Source organism: Sorex fumeus, unplaced genomic scaffold (genome assembly GCF_029834395.1).
Source record: "Sorex fumeus unplaced genomic scaffold, SorFum_2.1 ptg000148l, whole genome shotgun sequence".
NCBI classification, from domain to species: domain Eukaryota; kingdom Metazoa; phylum Chordata; class Mammalia; order Eulipotyphla; family Soricidae; genus Sorex; species Sorex fumeus.
Window position 1 is genome coordinate 50,536 of NW_026606205.1, and position 19,831 is coordinate 70,366.

Genomic DNA, 19,831 nt, shown 5'->3' on the forward strand with positions numbered 1-19,831 from the left:
GGAGAGGAAAAGAAAGGGAAGAAGCAGAAAGAGACAGGCGGAGAGAGCTGGGGGGAGGCGGGCGGGGGGGCGGGGCTGTTCCCAGCCACCCGCGGGGGTCCCAGGCCTGGCCTCCCACACCCCCCACTCCCTCCATCCAGGAGCCCAGCTCCCAGGGTTTTGAGTGTTTTCCTAAAAGAACACGGCTCCCCGGCCTGGGACGGAGCACGCGCTCTGCACCCGGACCCACATCACCACAGAGTGTGGCAAATAAAACCCAAACACACGCAAAGTAAGACCGGCCTTGCCTTTCCTTGCTGGCCCTCGGACCCCCGGGACAATTCCAACCCCGCCTCCAGTCACCGGCCGCTTGTCCAGGCCGAGGGCAAAAGATGTGTCGGTTTTTATTAGTGTAACACAGAAAAGACTGTAACGGTACAATCGAGGGACGCCAACGTTGCTGGCCCACTGTGAGAAGGAATCGAGGGCCAGCCCGAGGGGCCAACCCTGAATGGCTCCCAGTGCTGGGGGCTGGAAATCTAAGTATCCCAGCAGCCACGACCAGGGTTTCGGGGTGAATTCAGACACACGCGCGCGCGCGCGCACACACACACACACACACACACACGCACTCGGGCCGCTGAGTAAAGCTATGTACAGTGAGGAACTGGCACCCAGTGGTACCCAACTGATGCCTGCCCCTCCGAGGCCCTTCCGGGAGGCGGTTCCCGGGTGCGGGGGAGTCTTTTTTGCACTGTCCTTGTGGAGGAGGGGGGAGATGATGAGCTGCCCCGCCGCCCCAAACTGCACGAAGAGGTAGCGCCCAGGGGGGCGGGGGCGTGGCCTCACCGGGGAGGCCGGGGCGCGGGCGCGCCAGGGGCGGCGCCTGCCACCGCCTCCTGGATGTCCTCCAGGCAGCCCCGCAGGTCCATGTCGCAGAGCACTTTGCCCAGCAGCTCCAGGGTGGCCAGGTGGCGCGGCGTGCGCTGCCTCCAGGCCGCCAGCATGCTGTAGTGCGCCTCGCGCAGGCAGCGCCCGTTCTGCAGCTCCAGACGCTCGATCTCGTGCTCGCTCAGGCCCAGCCGCCGCACGAACTCCCGCCAGCGCGTCGGGGGCACGCCGTCCACCACGGCGTACAGCATCGCGGGGTCTGGGCGGAGGAGGGGCGGCGGGGCGGGCGGTGAGCGGGGTGGGGAGGGGGGCAGCCCCGCGAGCGCGCCCCCCGCGCCCCTGCCCACCCGCTCCCGGTGCGTGCGCCCCCCGCGCTCCTGACCCTGGTCCCCGTGCGTGCGCCCCGCGCCCCTGCCCTCCCGTTCCCCGCGAGCGCGACCCCCGCGCCCCTGCCCGCCCGCTCCCCGTGTGTGCGCCCCCCGCGCTCCTGATCCTGCTCCCCGTGCGTGCGCCCCGCGCCCCTGCCCTCCTGTTCCCCGCGAGCGCGCCCCCCGCGCTCCTGCCCACCCGCTCCCGGTGCGTGCGCCCCCCGCGCTCCTGACCTTGCTCCCGGCGCGTGCGCCCCGCGCCCCTGCCCTCCAGTTCCCCGCGAGCGCGCCCCCTGCGCCCCTGCCCGTCCGCTCCCCGTGCGTGCGCCCCGCGCCCCTGCCCTCCTGTTCCCCGCGAGCGCGCCCCCCGCACCCCTGCCCACCCGCTCCCCGCGAGCGCGCCCCCTGCGCCCCTGCCCGTCCGCTCCCCGTGCGTGCGCCCCCCGCGCTCCTGACCCTGCTCCCCGTGCGTGCGCCCCGGCCAACTCACCGTCTGGGCGCGGCTGCGGCGGTGGCGGCGGCGGCGGCGGCGGCGGCGGCAGCGGGGCCCCCTCCTCCCGCTTTGGCAGGAGGCAGGAGCTGGGGCCTGGGCTGGGGTCCGGTGACCCCGGGACGGGGGTGAGGGCGGCCTTCAGCAGGGTCGGGGCCGTCTCCCTCGCGGGTGGTCCGAAGTGGGGCCAGTTTTCAGAATTTGGCGAGGGGAAAGTGGGGATGGGGCTGAAGGTGGGGGAAGAATAAGGGCCGCCTGGCCCAAACTTCCCGGTATCAGGCTCCCCCTGAAAGAGAAAAGGCGCAGCCTGGGCAGGGGTGAGAGAGAACCCCCCACCCCCCACCCCTGCCTGAATCACGCCTTGGGGCTAAACGCAGCCTTTTCCAGCTTGGATTTTCTTTTGGGACACCCTCAGCAGGGACTCCTGACTCTGCGCTCAGGGATCACTCCTGGAGGGGTTCGAGGGACCACTGGGAGGTGCCAGGGATGGAACCCAGACCAAGCCAGGTTTAAGGTTGACCCTCTGCCTGCTGGACAATTCGCCCAGGCTACTTTCTTGACCCTGTTGGCGCCTGCAGCCCGGCCCAGACCAGCAGTTATAGACCATTGCGGCAGACCAGAAGTTTCCAACCTTCCTACACCTGCCAAACCACACGGGTCCACAGGGACCAGCGGTTGAAAACCACGGGGACTAGAGAGAATGGGGGTGGGGGGGAGGAACCCAAGGGTGACAGATGAGTGAGGGGCAGCTGGGAATTGCAGGCATCATTCCCAAAGGACCCTTAAGGGAAATGGGGGTGAGGTGAAGGGCTCCCTCTTACCTCTTTGATAGGAGTGGATAGTTTTTGAGGACAAACTGTAAGACAAAGAAACTGTGTGAGTGACGTCACTTCCTGTCTCAGCCCGGGACCAGAGAGCCGGTGCTCTTGGGGACTTGCGGTTCCATGCTTCAGGGCCTAGGCGGCCCCAGGGACTACATACACCCCCCTTTGCAGTGTGATGGGTTCACCATTTCCTTCTCTGCGTGTCACACTCTTCCGTCCTCCCACCCCGCACGGTCCCCTGCCCCGCCTGCTGCAGTGTCCACTCACCCATGGAGGCCAGCTTGGATTTCCACCGGGGAAGGCGGCACAGGAGCACAAAGGAGAGGAGGAACAAGAGGCAGAGGCCGAAGAAGATGACCAGCGGCAGCAGCACCTCAGTGCCTGGACACAAAGGGGGTGGCGGTCAGAGGGGCGGGCAGGCTGGCTAGGGCTACGGAAGGGGACAGGAGAGGCCCGTGGTTAATGAGCTGTTTCTGCTCCACTCACCTTTGTCCTCAGGTTGAAGAACCTCATTTAATGGGTTCAGGCACAGCTTCACACAGTCTGAGTTGTTCTTACAGCTATGACAAGAAAACAGTGGTTGGGCCAAAGAGATAGGACAGGAACTGAGTCAACTGCCTTGCATGTGGCTGACCCAGGTTTGATCCCTGGCACTGCACACGGTCCCCTGAGCACAAGCCAGACATGGCCCAAAAACTAAAAAAAAAAAAAAAAAATTCAATAAAAATAAAAGAAGAGGGACTGGAGCGATAGTCCAGCGGGTAGGGCGTTTGCCTTGCACGTGGCCAACCCAAGTTCGATCCCCAGCATCCCATATGGTCCCCCCGAGCACCGCCAGGAGTGATTCCTGAGTGCAGAGCCAGGAGTAACCCCTGAGCATCACTGGGTGTGACCCCCCCAAAAAAAGCAAAAAATAAATAAAAGAAGAAATAGCACGGGTGAAGTGGATGGGGGTGGGAGTTGGCATTATGCATGAGAAAAACACAGCCCAAAAGGAAAAAAGCAAAAACACCCGCTGCTGGAAGTTCTTGGTTTAACAAGTACCAAGTCTCCCTCTTGATCAAACGGAAATGAAACCCGTCTATGGAATTGATGGAGAGGAATGGAGAGCAGAGCAGAGGAATTGATGGAGACTTCAGCCCATCTCAGACTCGTTTCATTTTCGAATGGAAATTGATCTCAAAGGTGCTTGTGGACACACACACACACACACACACACACGCTCACGGTGCGTGCAGGTAAAACCCAGCTATGGGGGCTGGAGCAACAGCACAGCGGGTAGGGCATTTGCCTTGCACGCGGCCTACCCGGGTTCAATTCCCAGCATCCCATATGGTCCCCTGAGCACCGCCAGGGGTAATTCTTGAGCACAGAGCCAGGAGTAACCCCTGTGCATTGCCGGGTGTGACCTAAAAAGCAAAAAAAAAAAAACAAAACAAAACAAAAACAAAAAACCCAGCTATGTCATGCATGACACAGAACATGTCAGATGTCTGGTGTGGCACTACTGAACCAGAGTGGGCCACTGGGCCAGGACCAGATGCCCAAGTCCTCAAGGTAGCAGCCTGCACCCCCAAACCTCCTTAAGGTCTGAACAGGAAGGAGTCAGGGAGATAACTTTGGGGCACAGAATTCACCTCATATGCATGAGGCCCTGGGTTTGACTCCCAGCAACACACACACACACACAAACACACACACACACACCATTTGACAAAGGACCTGAGCCACAGTACAGCAGCTAAGGTGCTTGCCTTGCAGGCAGCCCATCTGGGTTCAACCCCTGGAATCCCATATGGTCCCCTGAGCCCACCAGGAGTGATTTCGGGTGATCTGTGCTAAGTGATCCCTTAGCACAGGGCCAGGAGTAAGCCCTGAGAATCACCAGATGTAACCAAAAGAGAGAGATTTGAGGAACGAGGAGGTGGGGAGAGGGGCTGGCCCTCACCATACCGTCAGACGGAGACAGAGCCCCTGGGGTGTCTCCCACACCCTGCCGGTGGTTTCACCCAGAGTCACCCCACCCTGCCCCCACCACATACCATGCACCACCCCAGGTCCAGCTGCCAGGCAACCAAGATCGGTACTCACTTAGCACAGGACTCGCACTTACTCTTCTTCAGGTAGAACCCTGCATGGCAGTTGCAGACCGTGTCCTGATTTTCCCCACCTGTAGGAGGAGACACAATGAAGGCAGCTTAGCTGAAGGGTCGGCATGTGTGCACGCACACACACACATTCACACACGTACACATACACTCACACACACATACACACACTCACACACACACACTCACACAAACACACACACTCACACACATACACACACACATACTCATGTACACACATACACTCACACACACTCATACAGTCTCACACACTCACACATACACTCTCACACACACATACTCACACATAAACTCACACACACTCACACATATACACTCACACAATCACACATACTCATACACTCATACACACATGCACTCCACACACTCACACACACTCACACACATACACTCACACGCTCACACACACTTGTACATACTCACACACATACACTCTCACACACACACTCTCACACACACATGTACACACACATACACTCACACACTCAGACAGTCTCACACACATACACTCACACACATAAACTCACATACACTCACACATATACACTCACACACAATCACACACACTCATACACTCACACACACATACACTCCACACACTCATACACACACATACACTCACACGCTCACACACACTCATACATACTCACACACACATACACTCTCACACACTCTCTCTCTCTCTCACACACACACACACACACACACACACACACACATGGCAGGACCCCAGAGGGAGGAAGGGCCGGGAGGGTGTTGTGGACCAGATCCAGGAGAGAGAAGGAAGTGCAGAAAGGTGGGGAGCCGGGCGGGGGGCAGGGAGGGACGGGGTACTCACAGGGGATATAGACAGTGCCGTTGAGACAGGGGCTGCAGTTCTTGCAGAGGAAAAGATCCAATCCCGAGTGGACGCGGTACTGGTTGGGCCCACAGCCGCACACAGTGTCCTGGTATGCAGTGCAAGCAGAAATCTCCACCTGCCTCAGGTCTGGGAAGGGAAGGACAGGAGACAGGAGTGAGCCGCCTCCCTGGGTCCCCAGAGCATCCCTGCTTGTCCTGGGTCCCTCCAAGACATACAACCCTCCTCCAGACATTCCCACCACACTGTGCCCAGGACATTCTCGGTCCCAGGCACGCTCACGCACACACCTGCTGACAACTCCATACACACACACACACACACACACACACACACACACACACACACGCCCGCATGGCCAAGTTCCTATACACAAAAAAATATTCTGCAGCTGAAAGAAAGAATAAAAATCCTGCAATTTGTCGCTCCGTGGATGAAACTGGAGGGGATCGTGTTGAGTGAAGTGAGTTGGAAGGAGAGGGACAGACACACAGTGATCGCTCACTCGCATATGGGGTCTTTAAAGATGAACTGTAGGGCCGGAGTGACAACAGTATAGTGGATAGGGCATTTCCCTTGCAGGCGGCCGAGCCGGGTTCAATCCCCGGCATCCCATATAGTCCCCGGAGCACTGCCAGGAATAATTCCTGAGTGCTGAGTCAGAAGTAAACCCCTGAATACCCCCGGATGTGACCCCAAAACAACAACAGCAGATACACTCTATGAAGGGAGTTTGGGGGCGGGGGGGGGACAGAATCATAGTACAGTGGGTAAGGTGCTTGCCTTGCATGTGGATGACCCATGTTCGATTCCCTGTATCTCATACGGTCCCACAAACCCTGCCAGGAGTGATCCCTGAGTGCAGCATTGCTGGGTGTGGCCCCCAAACAAACAAGAAATAAAAATACACGTAAGAGGGCCGGAGTGATAGCACAGTGGGGAGGGCGTTTGCTTTGCATGTGGCCAACCCAGGTTCCATCTCCAGCATTCCATATGGTCCAGGAGTAATTCCTGAGTGCAGAGTCAGGAATAATTCCCGAGCATTGTCAGGTGTGACCCAAAAAGCAAAACAGAAAACAAACAAATAAAAAAAATACATGTTAGAAAACAGCAAGACATCTGCCCCGGCCCACGGGACTAGTCAACGTAAATAACCCGGAGAAGGTGTGCGAGTGAGAAAAAAGAGAGAAACAGAAGAATGGGAGCAAGGCAAGACTCTGATCAAGCTCCAAATTTACCTCTCCCAAGCTAGCCTTTTATAATTGATTACATGAAGAAGTGGGCAAAATGGGGGATTAACAAAGCAGGCAGATATGCAATAAATCATGGTGTGAGCCTTAACGGTGAGCTCATGGGACTTCTCCCGGGCATAGCTCAGAAATTTACACAATGTATTTTAACATTTTTTTTCCAAGAAGAGATTAGTTCTTAAATCGCAGGTCAGGCTGTACTGACATTCTGGCTCCCGGCAGACAACTCAACTGAACAATGGGTTCAAGAACTAGGCTTGGAGGGGCTGGAGCGATAGCACAGTGGGTAGGGCGTTTGCCTTACACGCAGCCAACATGGCTGACACAGGTTCGATTCCCAGCACCCCATATGGTCCCCTGAGCACCGCCAGGAGCAATTCCTGAGTGCATGAGCCAGGAGTAACCCCTGTGCATTGCCGGGTGTGACCCAAAAAGCAAAAAAAAAAAAAAAAAAAAAAGAAAGAAAAGAAAGAACTAGACTTAGGGAGGGGCTGAAACTGGAGGCCATTAGACCTTGGGGGAGAGAAGTGGGCACTATTTGTGTATGTGGTACTAGAATAATGTGTGCGTGAAGCCATCACTAGCAATACTGTAAATCACAGCATCTCGAGATCTTTTTTTTTTGGATAAATAACTAAAAATGGTTATTACCATCTAAATAAGCATCTCAGGGATTATCCCCCACAAAACACAAAAACCCACCAACCAACCAACCAACATAAAGAGCCCGGGCCCACACGCATCCTGCTCCCAGTCCTCCCCTCAGCATAGACTCACTTTTTCGGCACCGGGAACAGCTGAGGCACCGTTGCTGGAAGTTCTGCTGGGCCATGTAGGTTCCCTCTGCACAGGGCGCACATCCCGTGCTCATCCAAGAGTTCTCACAGTGAGTCTTCAAGTAGGTTCCTGTGAGGGGGCCGGAGCGATAGTCCAGCAGGTAGGGCGTTTGCCTTGCATGCGGCCCACCCGGGGTTCAATCCCCGGCATCCCGTATGGTCCCCCGAGCACCACCAGGAGTAATTCCTGAGTGTATGAGCCAGGACTGACCCCTGAGCATCGCTGGGTGTGACCCAAAAAGCTCCCCCCCAAAAAAAGAAGGTTCCTGTGTTGGGGGTAAGGGGGAGGGGGAGGGGTGTGGAAGAGCAGAGGCAGCCCCCAACTCCAAGAACAGACAGAGGGACGCCAGGCCACCCCCAACCCCTCAGGAGGGGAAAGAAGGGACAACTTCCTGGTAGAGGTGACAAATGTAGGTTTGGGGAGCCCAAGATTTTTTTTAAAAATCTATTTTTTTTGAAAAAAAAAAAAACGAAGAAGCAGAAACCCGGGACGGAGAGAGTCCCTGTTCCCCATTTTTCTGACCTTTATGGCACATGGTACAGCAGATGGTGTTATTTTCAGGGTGGACATATTTTCCTGGGGGACAGGAGTTGCCTTTATTCTCCGGGTTCTGTCCAGTAGCCCCTGGGAACTGTACTGCCACCAGCAGAGCCTGGAGCACCTGGGGGGAGTCCAGAACAGAGAAGCCATCAGGAGCGGGAGGACGGCGGAAGGGGGAGGATGGCAGAAGGGGGAGGGGAGGACGAGGGGGGGAGGATGGTGGCGGGAGGGGGAGAAGGTGGGAGGGGGAGGACAGTGGGGGGGAGGACTGAGGTGGAATGGGAAGGACGGAGGGAGAGGGAGCGGACGGGGAGGGGAGGGGGAGGACTGAGTTGGGATGGGGAGGACGGTGGGAGGGGGAGGGTGGGAGGGGGAGGGGAGAGGGAGGGTGGTGGGAGGGGAGGGGGAGGACTATGTTGGGATGGGGAGGACGGTGGGAGGGGGAGGGTGGGAGGGGGAGGAGAGAGGGAGGGTGATGGGAAGGGAGGGGGAGGACCATGTTGGGATGGGGAGGACGGTGGGAGGGGGAGGGTGGAAGAGGGGGAGGGGAGGGGGAGGACGAGCACTGGAATAGGAAGCAAGTCCCAGCTCTGCCCGCTGTGGGTGCAGCCTCCCACCCCCTGCCTTCCTCTTCCCAGCTCGGCCCTCTCGGCCCCCGCACCTTCGGCCCCTCACTGCCCTCTCCTGTCCTGTACACACATTTGTCCCTCCCGTCCTTCCCAGGACTGGTTTGGGGACTGGGAACTGGCAGGTGACCTCAGCGCCGCCTGCCCTCCTGCACTGCAGCTGCCTGAGTGTTGGGGGGCGAGGGGGGGTTGGGGTGGAGGGAAAGGAGGACTTTGGATTTGTTTTGTCTGGGGGCCACACCTGGCCGTGCTCCTTCATTCCTGCTCCTGTGCTCAGGGGCCATATGGAGTGTTGGGGATCGAACTGCGTTTAGCAACTAGCAACGTGCAAGGCAGACGCCCCGCCCTGCTGTGATAAGACACAGTGTAAAAGGGGTAAAAAACCCAAGAAACCAGAGTGGGCGCCGGGTAGGAGGGGGGGGAGCCAGGGAGAGACTCGAGAGCATGCCTGAGCCTGACGCCTGACGTGGGAAGCAGTAGGTGAATCAGGCCACATAAGCCCCCACGCAACAGGAGGGCTTCCAAACAGCACCCCGATCTCCAGCAGACAGGTGGGTCACCCCTGAGTCCCCACCATGGGGTCGGAGGCGCCTCAGTGCTGCTGCCCCAAAGCCAAGGCCACAGCGGGGCCGTCGCACAGAGCAACAGACCAACACCGCTCTCCCCTCCCCGTGCTCCCCCGCCCCTCCCCCACTCCTAGGCCAGTCCCCCGCACCAGCACCCCCAAAGCAACAGGGAAGCCTCTGACGGTAGTTCTGGGAAGAACTTCCCAATCATGAAAAAGTGGCTCCCCACCCCACCCCACCCAAGGGAGGCAATCCTGCTTGGAACCCCCAGTTCCAGAGAGGTTTCCAGGGGAGGGGGGCCTCCGGTTCTGGATTGTCTTGAAAGGCCAGGGGGAGCGAAAACATCTTTCAGCGACCTCTGGCCTTTTGAGGAATAAGCTTGTGTGGGGGAGGAGGAAACACCCCCCCCACACACACACACACATACACACACACCCCCTGTCCTGCGCACGTGTCCCCCACACCTTCAGCACCTCGGGGGTTAAGGAGATCCGGGGAAAGGGGAGACCTCTTCCAGCAGCCCCGCCCAGTGACTCAGGCCTGGGGTATGGGGTGGGGTGTGGGGTGGGGGGGAATCGCTAAGGGAGGGGGAGAAGGAAGAACCAGAAGCTTCCCCAGCGCCTCAGGGGTCCATGAGTCAGCAGAAAGACTGGAACCAACCCCCACTCCGTGGCCCCCCATCAGGCCTTGCACCCCTGTCCCACTTGGCCCGATTTTCTTCGGGAAGTGGGAAATGGGGTCCCCAAAGGGAAGCCTCCCCAAGCCCTGGCTTCCTCTCCCCAGTTCACTGACCATCCCCCCTACTGCCCCATCCTTCATGAGCCCCACCCCAGCTGCTCCTCCTCCTCCCCCCCCTCCTCCTCCCCCTCCCAAAGTCCTCCCTTCCCCTCCCTTTCCCTCCCCTCCTCTCCTCTCCTCCTCCTCCTCCTCTCCCCCCTCCTCCTCCTCCTCCTCCTCCTCCTCCCTCCTCCTCCTCCTCCTCCCCCTCTCCTGCCAGTCCCCCCCCCCACCCCCCACCCCCCCCGCAGATAACCCAGGTCTCCGGGTTCCCACACCAGCCCCCTGACACTCCCCAGTTCCAGAAAGAAGCAAACCCAGGCCTGCCCTGGCCTGGGTTTCACCACATTCCCACAGCCTGGCTGGTTCTGGCCAGTTGGATCGGATTGGGTAGGGAAGGGGAAGGGGGGGGGGTGTTGGTAGGGGACACACACCTCCCTGGGGAGCCCAGATCATCTGCCGGAAACAAGACCGATTCTGAGCCTGCCCCCAGCCCCCCTGGCAGCTCAGGAAAAAGCTGAGGTGTGTGGGTACTGGTGCCGGGGTACTCGGGCCCTCGGGGCCTCCACTTCCAGGAATGAGAAGTGAGGGCAGAGAGCAGCAGAACTTCCCAGACACCCCCCAGCAGGGCCCCCAAGCCTCTGACCCTTCAGGGCTGTGGGCCCCGCCACCCACACACCACATCTGTAGGCACCGGGGGTTGGCACCATGGTCCCCAGAAAAGGCACGGGGACCTCAGCCTGAGCGGCTCTCACGTGGCGTGGGTGGAGTGGGGTCACAGCCGGAAGGCAGGGAGGGCCTGTGAGAGACAGTTGAGGGGGTGGCCTGCCCCCTCCAGCTCCCCACAATTTCCGCCTCAGGAGGCCTTTAAGTGTGACTTCCTGTGCAAGGATGCCAGAGCTGGGCCAGAGACAGAAGCGACACTGACCCGGGCGCCTGCCTCCTACGGTTTCAAATGTCTCCCCCCCCCTCAACTAAATGTCAAGATCTTGGGGGAGCCAGGTCTCCTGCCAGAGGCCACCCTGAGCACCCCCTCCCTCCCCCACAGCCCTGGGCTAATGACGTCCCCACCCCAGCTCATTAAGCGCCAGCTCAGCCCCCCTGTGAACGTTCAGCTGTTCAGCTCAGCGCCCCCCTGTGAACGTTAATGACATGAATTAACTTTATCTCTCATTGGGCTTCTTATCATCACATAATTATCTGGGGGGTAGGCAGATAGGATCTCCCCAAATAGACCATAAACTCTGAGAGATGAGAGATCAGAGAGGATCATGGTTGGCGGATCAGTGTCTCACCTCGTGGGTAAATCTCTCAGCACTCAGAACTGGCTTGTGGGCAGATCTAGTGTGTGATCTGTCTCCCGGTAAGACCAGTAGTTCCCAAAGAGAAATGGGGGGAGACGGTGTCCCCCCACCACCACCACCACGCCCCCCCAAAAGCATATTTCTGTCCAAGAAAGTGCTCTTAAGCCCTCCCCCACCTTCCCATGCATGCATGTATACAAACACACACACACACACACACACACACACACACACACACACACATTCCCTCTCTCTCCCTAAAGGCATCTGACAAGTGTTTCTCTCTTGAGAATCCAGGTTTCCTTCGCTCCTTTGGAGATGTCTGTAACCTCTATCATAGGTAACAGCAACGCCTTTGAAACCCTTTGCATTAGGAGGGAGAGTTATAGCGGGCAGGGCGTTTGCCTTGCCTGTGACTGATTTGGGTTCGATCCCCGGCACCCCATACGGTCCCCTGAGCACTGCTAGGAGTAAGTCCTGAGCATCCTGATTATGACTGTCACTGTCACTGTCCTCCCGTTGTTCATCGATTTGCTCGACTGGGCCCGGCAACATTGTGAGACTTGTTGTTACTGTGCTTGGCGTATCGAATACATCACGGGCAGCTTGCCAGGCTTTGCCATGTGGGCGAGATACTCTCGGTAGCTTGCCGGGCTCTCCGAGCGGGGCGGAGGAATCGAACTCAGGTCGGCCGTGTCGACCGCGTGCAAGGCAAACGCCCTACCCGCTGTGCTATCACTCCTAAAGCAGAGTTTCAAAGGCTTTGATGTTACCTATGATAGACATGATATGATTTGAGTATGACCCAAAACAAAAGGAAGCTCTGCTCTATCCTGTTGGAGACCCGTTTCCCTTGGGCCATCCCCTGGGCCCCACGGACCCTTCACATGCCCCAAAGGGAATTGACCTGGGATTCTAGGAATGTCACACTTGGTGTCAACGCCCAGACCCTGGCCTTGGTCATCTCCCTCGATGGCAGTCAGCCTGCCCCATGTTGTGCCTGTCCCTCCCCTGGGGCCCGGCAGCCTTCTCCATCCTTTGTTGCCTCACACCTGGTTTCTTGCAACTGTCAGCCACCAGCCTCTTTCCTGTACAGTTCTTATCTCCCTTCAGGCTTCCACTTGCTCTTCTCTGCGTGAGAATCTTCCTCTTCAGGGCGTGACCCTGCACATCACTGCCACTCCTCACGTCCTCCTGGAAGACGCACTACAGACATCCCAAATGAGTCTTCTGGGCACTGTTCCGGGCACAGTATGCCCTCAGAGAATTGTTGATGAATGTATGAATGAGTGAGCAAGTGAATGAATGAGTGAATGCATGGATGAGTGAATGAATGAGTGGGCGAGTGAGCGAATGAGTGAGTGAATCAGTGAATGCATGAATGAGTGAGTGGATGAGTTCGTGAATGAATGAGTGGGTGAATAAGTGAATGGATGAAAGAGTGAACGAATGAGTGGGTGAATAAGAGAATGAAGGAATGAAGGAGTGAATGAATGAGCGAATGAGTGGATGAGTTAGTGAATGAATGAGTGGGTGAATAAGTGAATGGATGAAAGAGTGAACGAATGAGTGGGTGAATGAGAGAATGAAGGAATGAAGGAGTGAATGAATGAGCGAATGAGTGGATGAGTTAGTGAATGAATGAGTGGGTGAATAAGTGAATGGATGAAAGAGTGAATGAATGAGTGCGTGAATGAGTGAATGAATGAATGAGTGAATGAGTTAGTGAATGAGTGAATGAACAAATGAGTGCGTAAATGAATAAGTAAATGAGTGATTGGGAGACTAATGATTGAGTGAGTGAGTGAGTGAATGAGTGAGGAACTGAGTGAGTGAGTGAAGGAGTAAGTGAATGAGTGAGTGAGTGATTGAATGAGTGAATGAGTTAGTGAATGAGTAAATGAACAAATGAGTGCGTAAATGAATAAGTAAATGAGTGATTGGGAGACTAATGATTGAGTGAGTGAGTGAGTGAGTGAGTGAGTGAGTGAATGAGTGAGGAACTGAGTGAGTGAGTGAAGGAGTAAATGAATGAGTGAATGAGTGAGTGAGTGATTGAATGAGTGAATAAGTTAGTGAATGAGTGAATGAACAAATGAGTGCGTAAATGAATAAGTAAATGAATGATTGGGAGACTAATGATTGAGTGAGTGAGTGAGTGAGTGAATGAGTGAGGAACTGAGTGAGTGAGTGAAGGAGTAAATGAATGAGTGAATGAGTGAGTGGGTGATTGAATGAGTGAGGAACTGAGTAAGTGAAGGAGTAAATGAATGAGTGAATGAGTGAGTGGGTGATTGAATGAGTGAGGAACTGAGTGAGTGAGTGAAGGAGTAAATGAATGAGTGAATGAGTGAGTGGGTGATTGAATGAGTGACTTCCTCCACTGGAACACATTCAAGATTCTTTATCACTTCCCTCCATCTCTACAATCTTCTTTTGGTTTGGGGGCCACACCAGGGGTTCTGGGGGCAACCTCCTGCCCAGAACTTGTGGGCTGGGGCCGGAGAGAGAGTACAGCAGAAGGGCTCTCGCCTTGCACGTGACGACCCAGCTTCAATCCCTGGCACCCGCATAGGGTCCCCCAAGCCCACCAGGGCTGATCCCTGAGCCCAGAACCAGGAGTAGACCCTGAGCACTGCTGAGTATGGCAACTCACTCCCAAAATAAGCTCAAGCAGAACTGAGCTTAGGACTGGGGGGTGGGGGGTGGGCAGGGAGCCATGCGGTGCAGGGGGCTGAACTCGGACCTCCCACATGCAGAGCCCGAACTCAACCCACTGAGCGTCTCCCTGACTTGTTTTTATTTCTCATCGTCCCTCAACATGGTCCTTCTACTCCAACAAAAGTCAGCTCTTCTGGACACCACTCCCGACATAAAGGCCCTCTCCCTCCTCCCTCACAAGTCTCCTGACTCTTCTTTCTCTTTTTCTCTTTCCTCCCTTCCTTTCTTCTTTCTTTCTTCCTTTCTTTCTTTCTTTCTTTCTTTCTTTCTTTCTTTCTTTCCTTTGGGCCATTAATGGTGCTCAGGAATTACTCGTGACTTTTTGCTCAGGGGACCATATGTGGCACCGGGATTTGAACTAGGCTCAGCCACGTATGAGGCAAGTGCCTTACGCCCCGCACTATCTCTCCAGATCCTCTCCAGGAACGAGTGTGGGGGTGGTTACACCCAGCAGTGCCGCCAGCTCTGTGCTGGTGGTTGATTTCTGTCTTTCTGTCTAGTCATCTGCTGACCAATAGCTCCAAATCTCAGCTCCGGATCTTAGTTGCTTTTTTTCGGCGGGGGTGGGGGGGAGGTTGGGGGCACTCCCGGTGTAGTGCTCAGGGGATCAGGCTGTGCTGGGAATTGAATGCAAAGTTCCTGAATGCAGGGGCTGGAGCCATAGCACAGTGGGTAAGGCTCTTGTTTTGTAAGCAGCTGAACCAGGTTCGATCCCCCAATCCCCACCAGGAGTGATCTCTGAGCACAGAGCCATGAGTAAGCCCAGAGTACCACTGGGTATGGGGGAAAAAATATGTATGCAAAGCAAATGTTCCAACCCTTTGAATCATGCTCCCTAAATCTTCCCCCCCCCCCAGGATGTCTTCCCTCCTTCACCCAAGTGATACCTGTTCCTTCAGCCACTTGAGTAACAGCCTCTGCAGATGGTTGCCGGAAGGCCAAGATAACTATATCACCCTGTTCATAAGATCTCTCGATTGGGATGGTTCACTGGAGGCTCTCAGACCCAGGTAGGGAGTACCCCTGAAACATGATAATGTGTAAACACACACACACACACACACACATACACACACACACACACACACACACACACACACATCAACCTGGGACATTCCTGGGTTTCCTTGAGCTAAACTCCACTAATCAATTCAAAAAAAAAAAAAAAACCAGCAAGGGCCAGGGAGATCATCCAGGGACTGAGGCACTTGCCTTGAACACTGCTGGCATACCCCAGGTCAGATGGCATCCCTGGCCAGACCAACTGCCAGCACAGAGCTGGGAGCATTGCTAGGTGTAACCACCCCCCCCCCAAATTAAAGACAAGAGCAGGGGGCGCTTGCCTTGCACACGGCCGACCTGGGTTCGATTCCCAGCATCCCATATGGTCCCCCGAGCACAGCCAGGAGGAATTCCTGAGTGCAGAGCCGGGGGTAACCCCTGTGCATCACTAGGTGTGACCCAAAAAGCAAAATAAATTTTAAAAAAGACAAAAGCAGTCCAAGATACCCACGCCCATTCCCTCTGCTCTCCACTCCTTGGTTCTCCCTCCCAATAACACCCTAGGTTAACACATCATAGCACTTTTGTAATTTTGTTTTCTCTCCTTCCCGATGATTGTGAAATCATTTTTCACAGCAAGTCCTCTTGCCTCTTAGGGCTGTAAGTTCTCGGAGAACAGCAAGATTCTTTTCTCTCGGTCCCTTTCTCTCCTGTATTAGAATACAGCCCCGTCTCCTCCACCACCACCACACACACAGGAAACGCTCAGTGTCTCCTTCTGAATGGTAAGAAGCTTGGACAGCAATCAAGAAGAGTTGGATGGATAGGGCCGGAGCGATAGCACAGCGGGAAGGGCGTCTGCCTTGCACATGACCCACCCAGCTTCAATCCCCGGCATCCCAGAGGGTCCCCTGAACACCGCCAGGAGTAATTCCTGAGTGCAAAGACAAGAGGAAGCCCTGAGCATCGCTGTGTGTGACCCAGAAAGCCAAAAAAATTTAAAAAAAGTTGGATGGCTAACCCTGGCCTTACAGAACTCCAATTTAGCCCCCTACCCCAGCCCCAAGTGGAGCTTTAGAAGTTATAAACCAGACACCCAACCCATGGGGCTGAAACGTGTGGTTACAGTGGGTACAGTGGTTAGGGTTCTTGCCTTGCACAGAGGAACCTGGGTTCTATCCCGTTATCTCATATGGTCCTCCAATCACTGCCAGGAGTGATTTCCTTGGAGCAGAGCCTAGAATAAGCTCTGAGCACTGCCGGGGGGGTCCCCCAAACCCTAAACAAATAACATCAAACAACCCTGCCCCCCACACACCTGGGTTTTAACCTGCACCAAGCCCCAGGCTCTTTCCTGGCCCCTAAAACTCTAACCATATATGTTGAGAGGATCCTCCCAGGATGGGAGAAGCATGCTGAAAGTAGACTATAGACCAAACATGATTGTCACCCATTGCCTCTTTTGCAAACCACAACACCCAATAAGAGAGAGAGAACAAAAGGGAATGCCCTGCCATAGAGGCAGGGTGCGATGGGGGGATGGGGGATGGGAGGGATACTGGGATCCATGGTGGTGGGAAATGGGCACTGGTGGAGGGATGGGTATTTGATCATTGTATAACTGAAACCCAAGCACAAAAATTTGTAAGTCTATAACTGTACCTCATGGTGTCTCACTAAATAAAAATTTAAAAAAAAAGAAAATAGAAAAAAAATTCTAACCATATAAAAGCTAGCACCAGCTGTTCCTTCTCTCTCCTCAGCCCTGTTCCTGGGCCACCAGGTAAATTCCACAGCTCAAAGATTTGGTCCAAGGCCCTCATCACCCCGACCCTTAAAACAGGGAGAGATAAAGGTGGGAGGTGGGGAGACCTCGGAAGCCCGGAGCGAAGAAGACACTGGTGGTGGTGGGATTGGTACAGGAGCACAGTGTGTCTACAACCCAACTAGGAACACATAGTATGTCTACAACCCCGCTATGAGTAACTTTGTCAATCACGATGCCTCAATGCAATCAGAAAGCGAAATAAAAAGCAGAGAGTGACATCTCAACAACACTAGGGCAGCCCTTCTGCCACGGCACCCATAATAGCTTCTCAATTCTCAATCATCCGGCGGGTAGGGCGTTTGCCTTGCACACGGCCGACCCGAGTTCGATTCCCAACATCCCATAGGGTCCCCTGAACACTGCCAGGAGTGATCCCTGAGTGCAGAGGCAGGAGTAAGCCCTGTGCATCGCCAGGCGTGAGCCCAAAAAAAGCCAATATAAAAAAAAATAGTTCATTTTAGAGAAAATAGTTCATTTTAGAGAAAGAGAAACTCAAGCCTGGGGGTGGAGGGGTGGGGGGGGGCAGCATTGCGTCATCACAGTAGCGTGTGAGGGAGTCAGGCTCCAAACGGGGGTGCGCTACCCCCCCAAAAAAAGGACAGAAGATGCCAGGGCCCTTGGATGGGGGGTCAGAGAGAAGCGGAGAAGAATGGGGGAGGTGGAGAGAAGAGAAGGGCTGAGGAGTGGAGGGATGGGGCTGTGAGCTCAGGGTGCCAGGGGCATTAGGGTCTAAAGCCGTGGGGGTTCGGGGCAGGGGGGTCTGGAATGAGGAAGGAATGGAGGGAGAAGAAGGTTTCAAACAGGGAAAGTCCAAGCGGTGGAAGATTTCTGGGGGGACACATAGAAAAGTATGATTCGGGGAGGGGGGAAGGGAGGAATGTGGAGGGGCAGGGCAGAGCCCCAGGGCATCCCCCAAGAAAGTGGGGGCAGAGGGGGACTCAGCCCTCAGAGCAGGGGCTGACCCCCCCCCTCCCCGCACCCCCAAGGGAGGGACGCGGAGGAAAAGTTGAGAACAGGCCAGAGAAAGGGACATTTTCCAGTGACGAAAACAACTTTCTACTTCCCCAAACCGTGGCCGGAGAAGCCAAGGGATTATATTGCCCAGGCCTTAGGAGGCCTTAGGAGGGGGTGGAGGGTGGGGTGGGGGGGTGAGGAGCAGGCACCAAGGGCGGGTGGCAGACGGGCCCCCTCACTGCCTGCCAAGAGGCTGAGCCTGAGGAGAGGCAGAGGTGGGTGAAGACGGTGGGGTGGCGGGCAGGGGTGGGAGTGGGAGAGAGGGGGCTTTCTGGACACCTCATTTCCACCCCCCCTTAAGCCCCGACCCCACTGCCCCCGCCCCCAATCCACTAGGTTCCCAGCCAAGCCCGCCAAGCCCTCTCTCTCCTAGACTCAGTTTCCCCGTTTCCCTCACATCCCACTGCAGCCCGGCAGTGAGACCTGCTCAGACAGGCCCCCCCTGGCCAGCAGCCCGGGCCAGCCCACTGCCCAGGGCCGGCTCTGGACTGAATCCTGGCTGCTGGGCCCTCAGAACTTCCCACCTGCCAACACTCCCGCCTCCGCCCCCTCCCTCTGCGGGGAGGTGGGGGTGCCCGGTCCTGAATGCCCGCCTGGCCCCAGCTAACTCCCCGGGGCTGGGCTGACCTCCCCCGGGTTCGGTTCGGTTTATCCCTTTGCTCTCCTCCCGCCAACTCTGGGGCGAATGAATGGGGCCGCCTTGAACTTGGAAAGTGCGGCCTGGCCGCGGCGGCGGCGGCGGCGGCGGCGGGTCAGGCCTGGGCGCTGCTCCCCACCCACCAGCCCCTCCACCCAGGGTCCCCCCAACTCACCAGGGTCAGCAGCAGGCCAGGCACGGCGGGGAGGCCCATGACCCGCCAGGCCAGCGGGGTCGCTCACTCCCCCATCAGGGCGCTGACGAGGGACGTGGCGGCGGGGCCAGCCGTGGAGTCCAGGGCCCGCCCTGGCCACGCAGGTGCCCCAGGGCGCAGGGGTGGAGCGCGGAGATCGGGGAGCAGACGGGACGGTCGGTCGGGTCCCCGACACCCGCCAGCCCCAACCCAGGCCGCGACTGGCAGCCACGTCCCCCCAAGAGGGACTGGGAGAAGAAACTCAGCCGAGTTCAGAGGAGGTGGGAGGAGGGCGAGGGCGAATGGGGTGTTGCAATGGCAGGAAGAGAACCGGGGGCGGAGGCAGAGTAGGTGCGGGGAGGGGAGGAGGAGGGCGGAGGCTGCTTAACCCTTCGGGGCCCAGGAGAGGCACGGAGGGGCCCGGCCCCAGCTGTCTTGGGGCCCCCACTCCTCGGGGCCCTCATCTGATTGCCCCCAGCCAGACCCCCGGGAGCTCCCAGACTGCCACCCCCCCACCCCTTCATTTTCCCCCTTGAGTGGTTCGTGGGTTCCAAATTCTGCACCATCTGGGTGCACCGGCCAGGACTAACTTTTCAGAGCCTTTCCCAGGGGGGAGCAGCTCTTGCTGAGACCTGGAGACCCCCAGGTCCCCCAGAGTTCCCCATTGACACCCCAGAATCTCTCACTTTTTTTTTGTTTTTAGATCACACCCGTGCTGGTTCTGCACTCAGGAATTACTCCCGAAGGTGCTCAGGGGACCCTATGGGATGCTGGGAATTGAACCCTGTGCAAGGCAAACGCCTACCCGCTGTGCTATTGCTCTAGCCCTCAAAATCTCCGCTTTCTTGAGGATTTACCGCAGCAGCAACGGAAGCAGGGTTCAACTTGTAGAGCAAGTGAATCCTTTTGGTCCTTTTCCTTTTGGGGTGTTCCCGGGGCGCCTTCTGGATCTCAGAAGGGGTGCCTCTCAGCAGTGTTGGGGGGCTGTGTGGTTCC

General features: G+C 56.6%; 1 protein-coding gene across 1 annotated transcript; it reads right to left on the reverse strand.

Annotated features, from left to right (window-relative positions):
• Window positions 1-369: 369 nt before the first annotated feature.
• TNFRSF1A (TNF receptor superfamily member 1A) lies at window positions 370-19,117 on the reverse strand. The gene is made up of 10 exons (XM_056106862.1): window positions 18,818-19,117; window positions 8,150-8,288; window positions 7,568-7,696; window positions 5,520-5,669; window positions 4,644-4,722; window positions 3,039-3,112; window positions 2,820-2,933; window positions 2,550-2,584; window positions 1,729-2,014; window positions 370-1,129 (listed from the first exon to the last, which is right to left on the reverse strand). Exons 1-10 carry the CDS (start codon window positions 18,854-18,856, stop codon window positions 825-827), a joined length of 1,350 nt encoding a protein of 449 aa, XP_055962837.1. The 5' UTR covers window positions 18,857-19,117; the 3' UTR covers window positions 370-824.
• Between the last annotated feature and the right edge of the window lie 714 nt (window positions 19,118-19,831).

Excerpts from the sequence above, each read along its gene's own strand:
- TNFRSF1A (XM_056106862.1), bottom strand. The coding sequence starts at position 18,856 with ATGGGCCTCCCCGCCGTGCCTGGCCTGCTGCTGACCCTG. Across the intron at positions 5,670-7,567 it reads CTGTTCCCGGTGCCGAAAAA|ACCTGAGGCAGGTGGAGATT; the intron begins GTGAGTCTATGC and ends TTCCCTTCCCAG. Across the intron at positions 3,113-4,643 it reads AAGTGCGAGTCCTGTGCTAA|CTGTAAGAACAACTCAGACT; the intron begins GTGAGTACCGAT and ends TTCTTGTCATAG.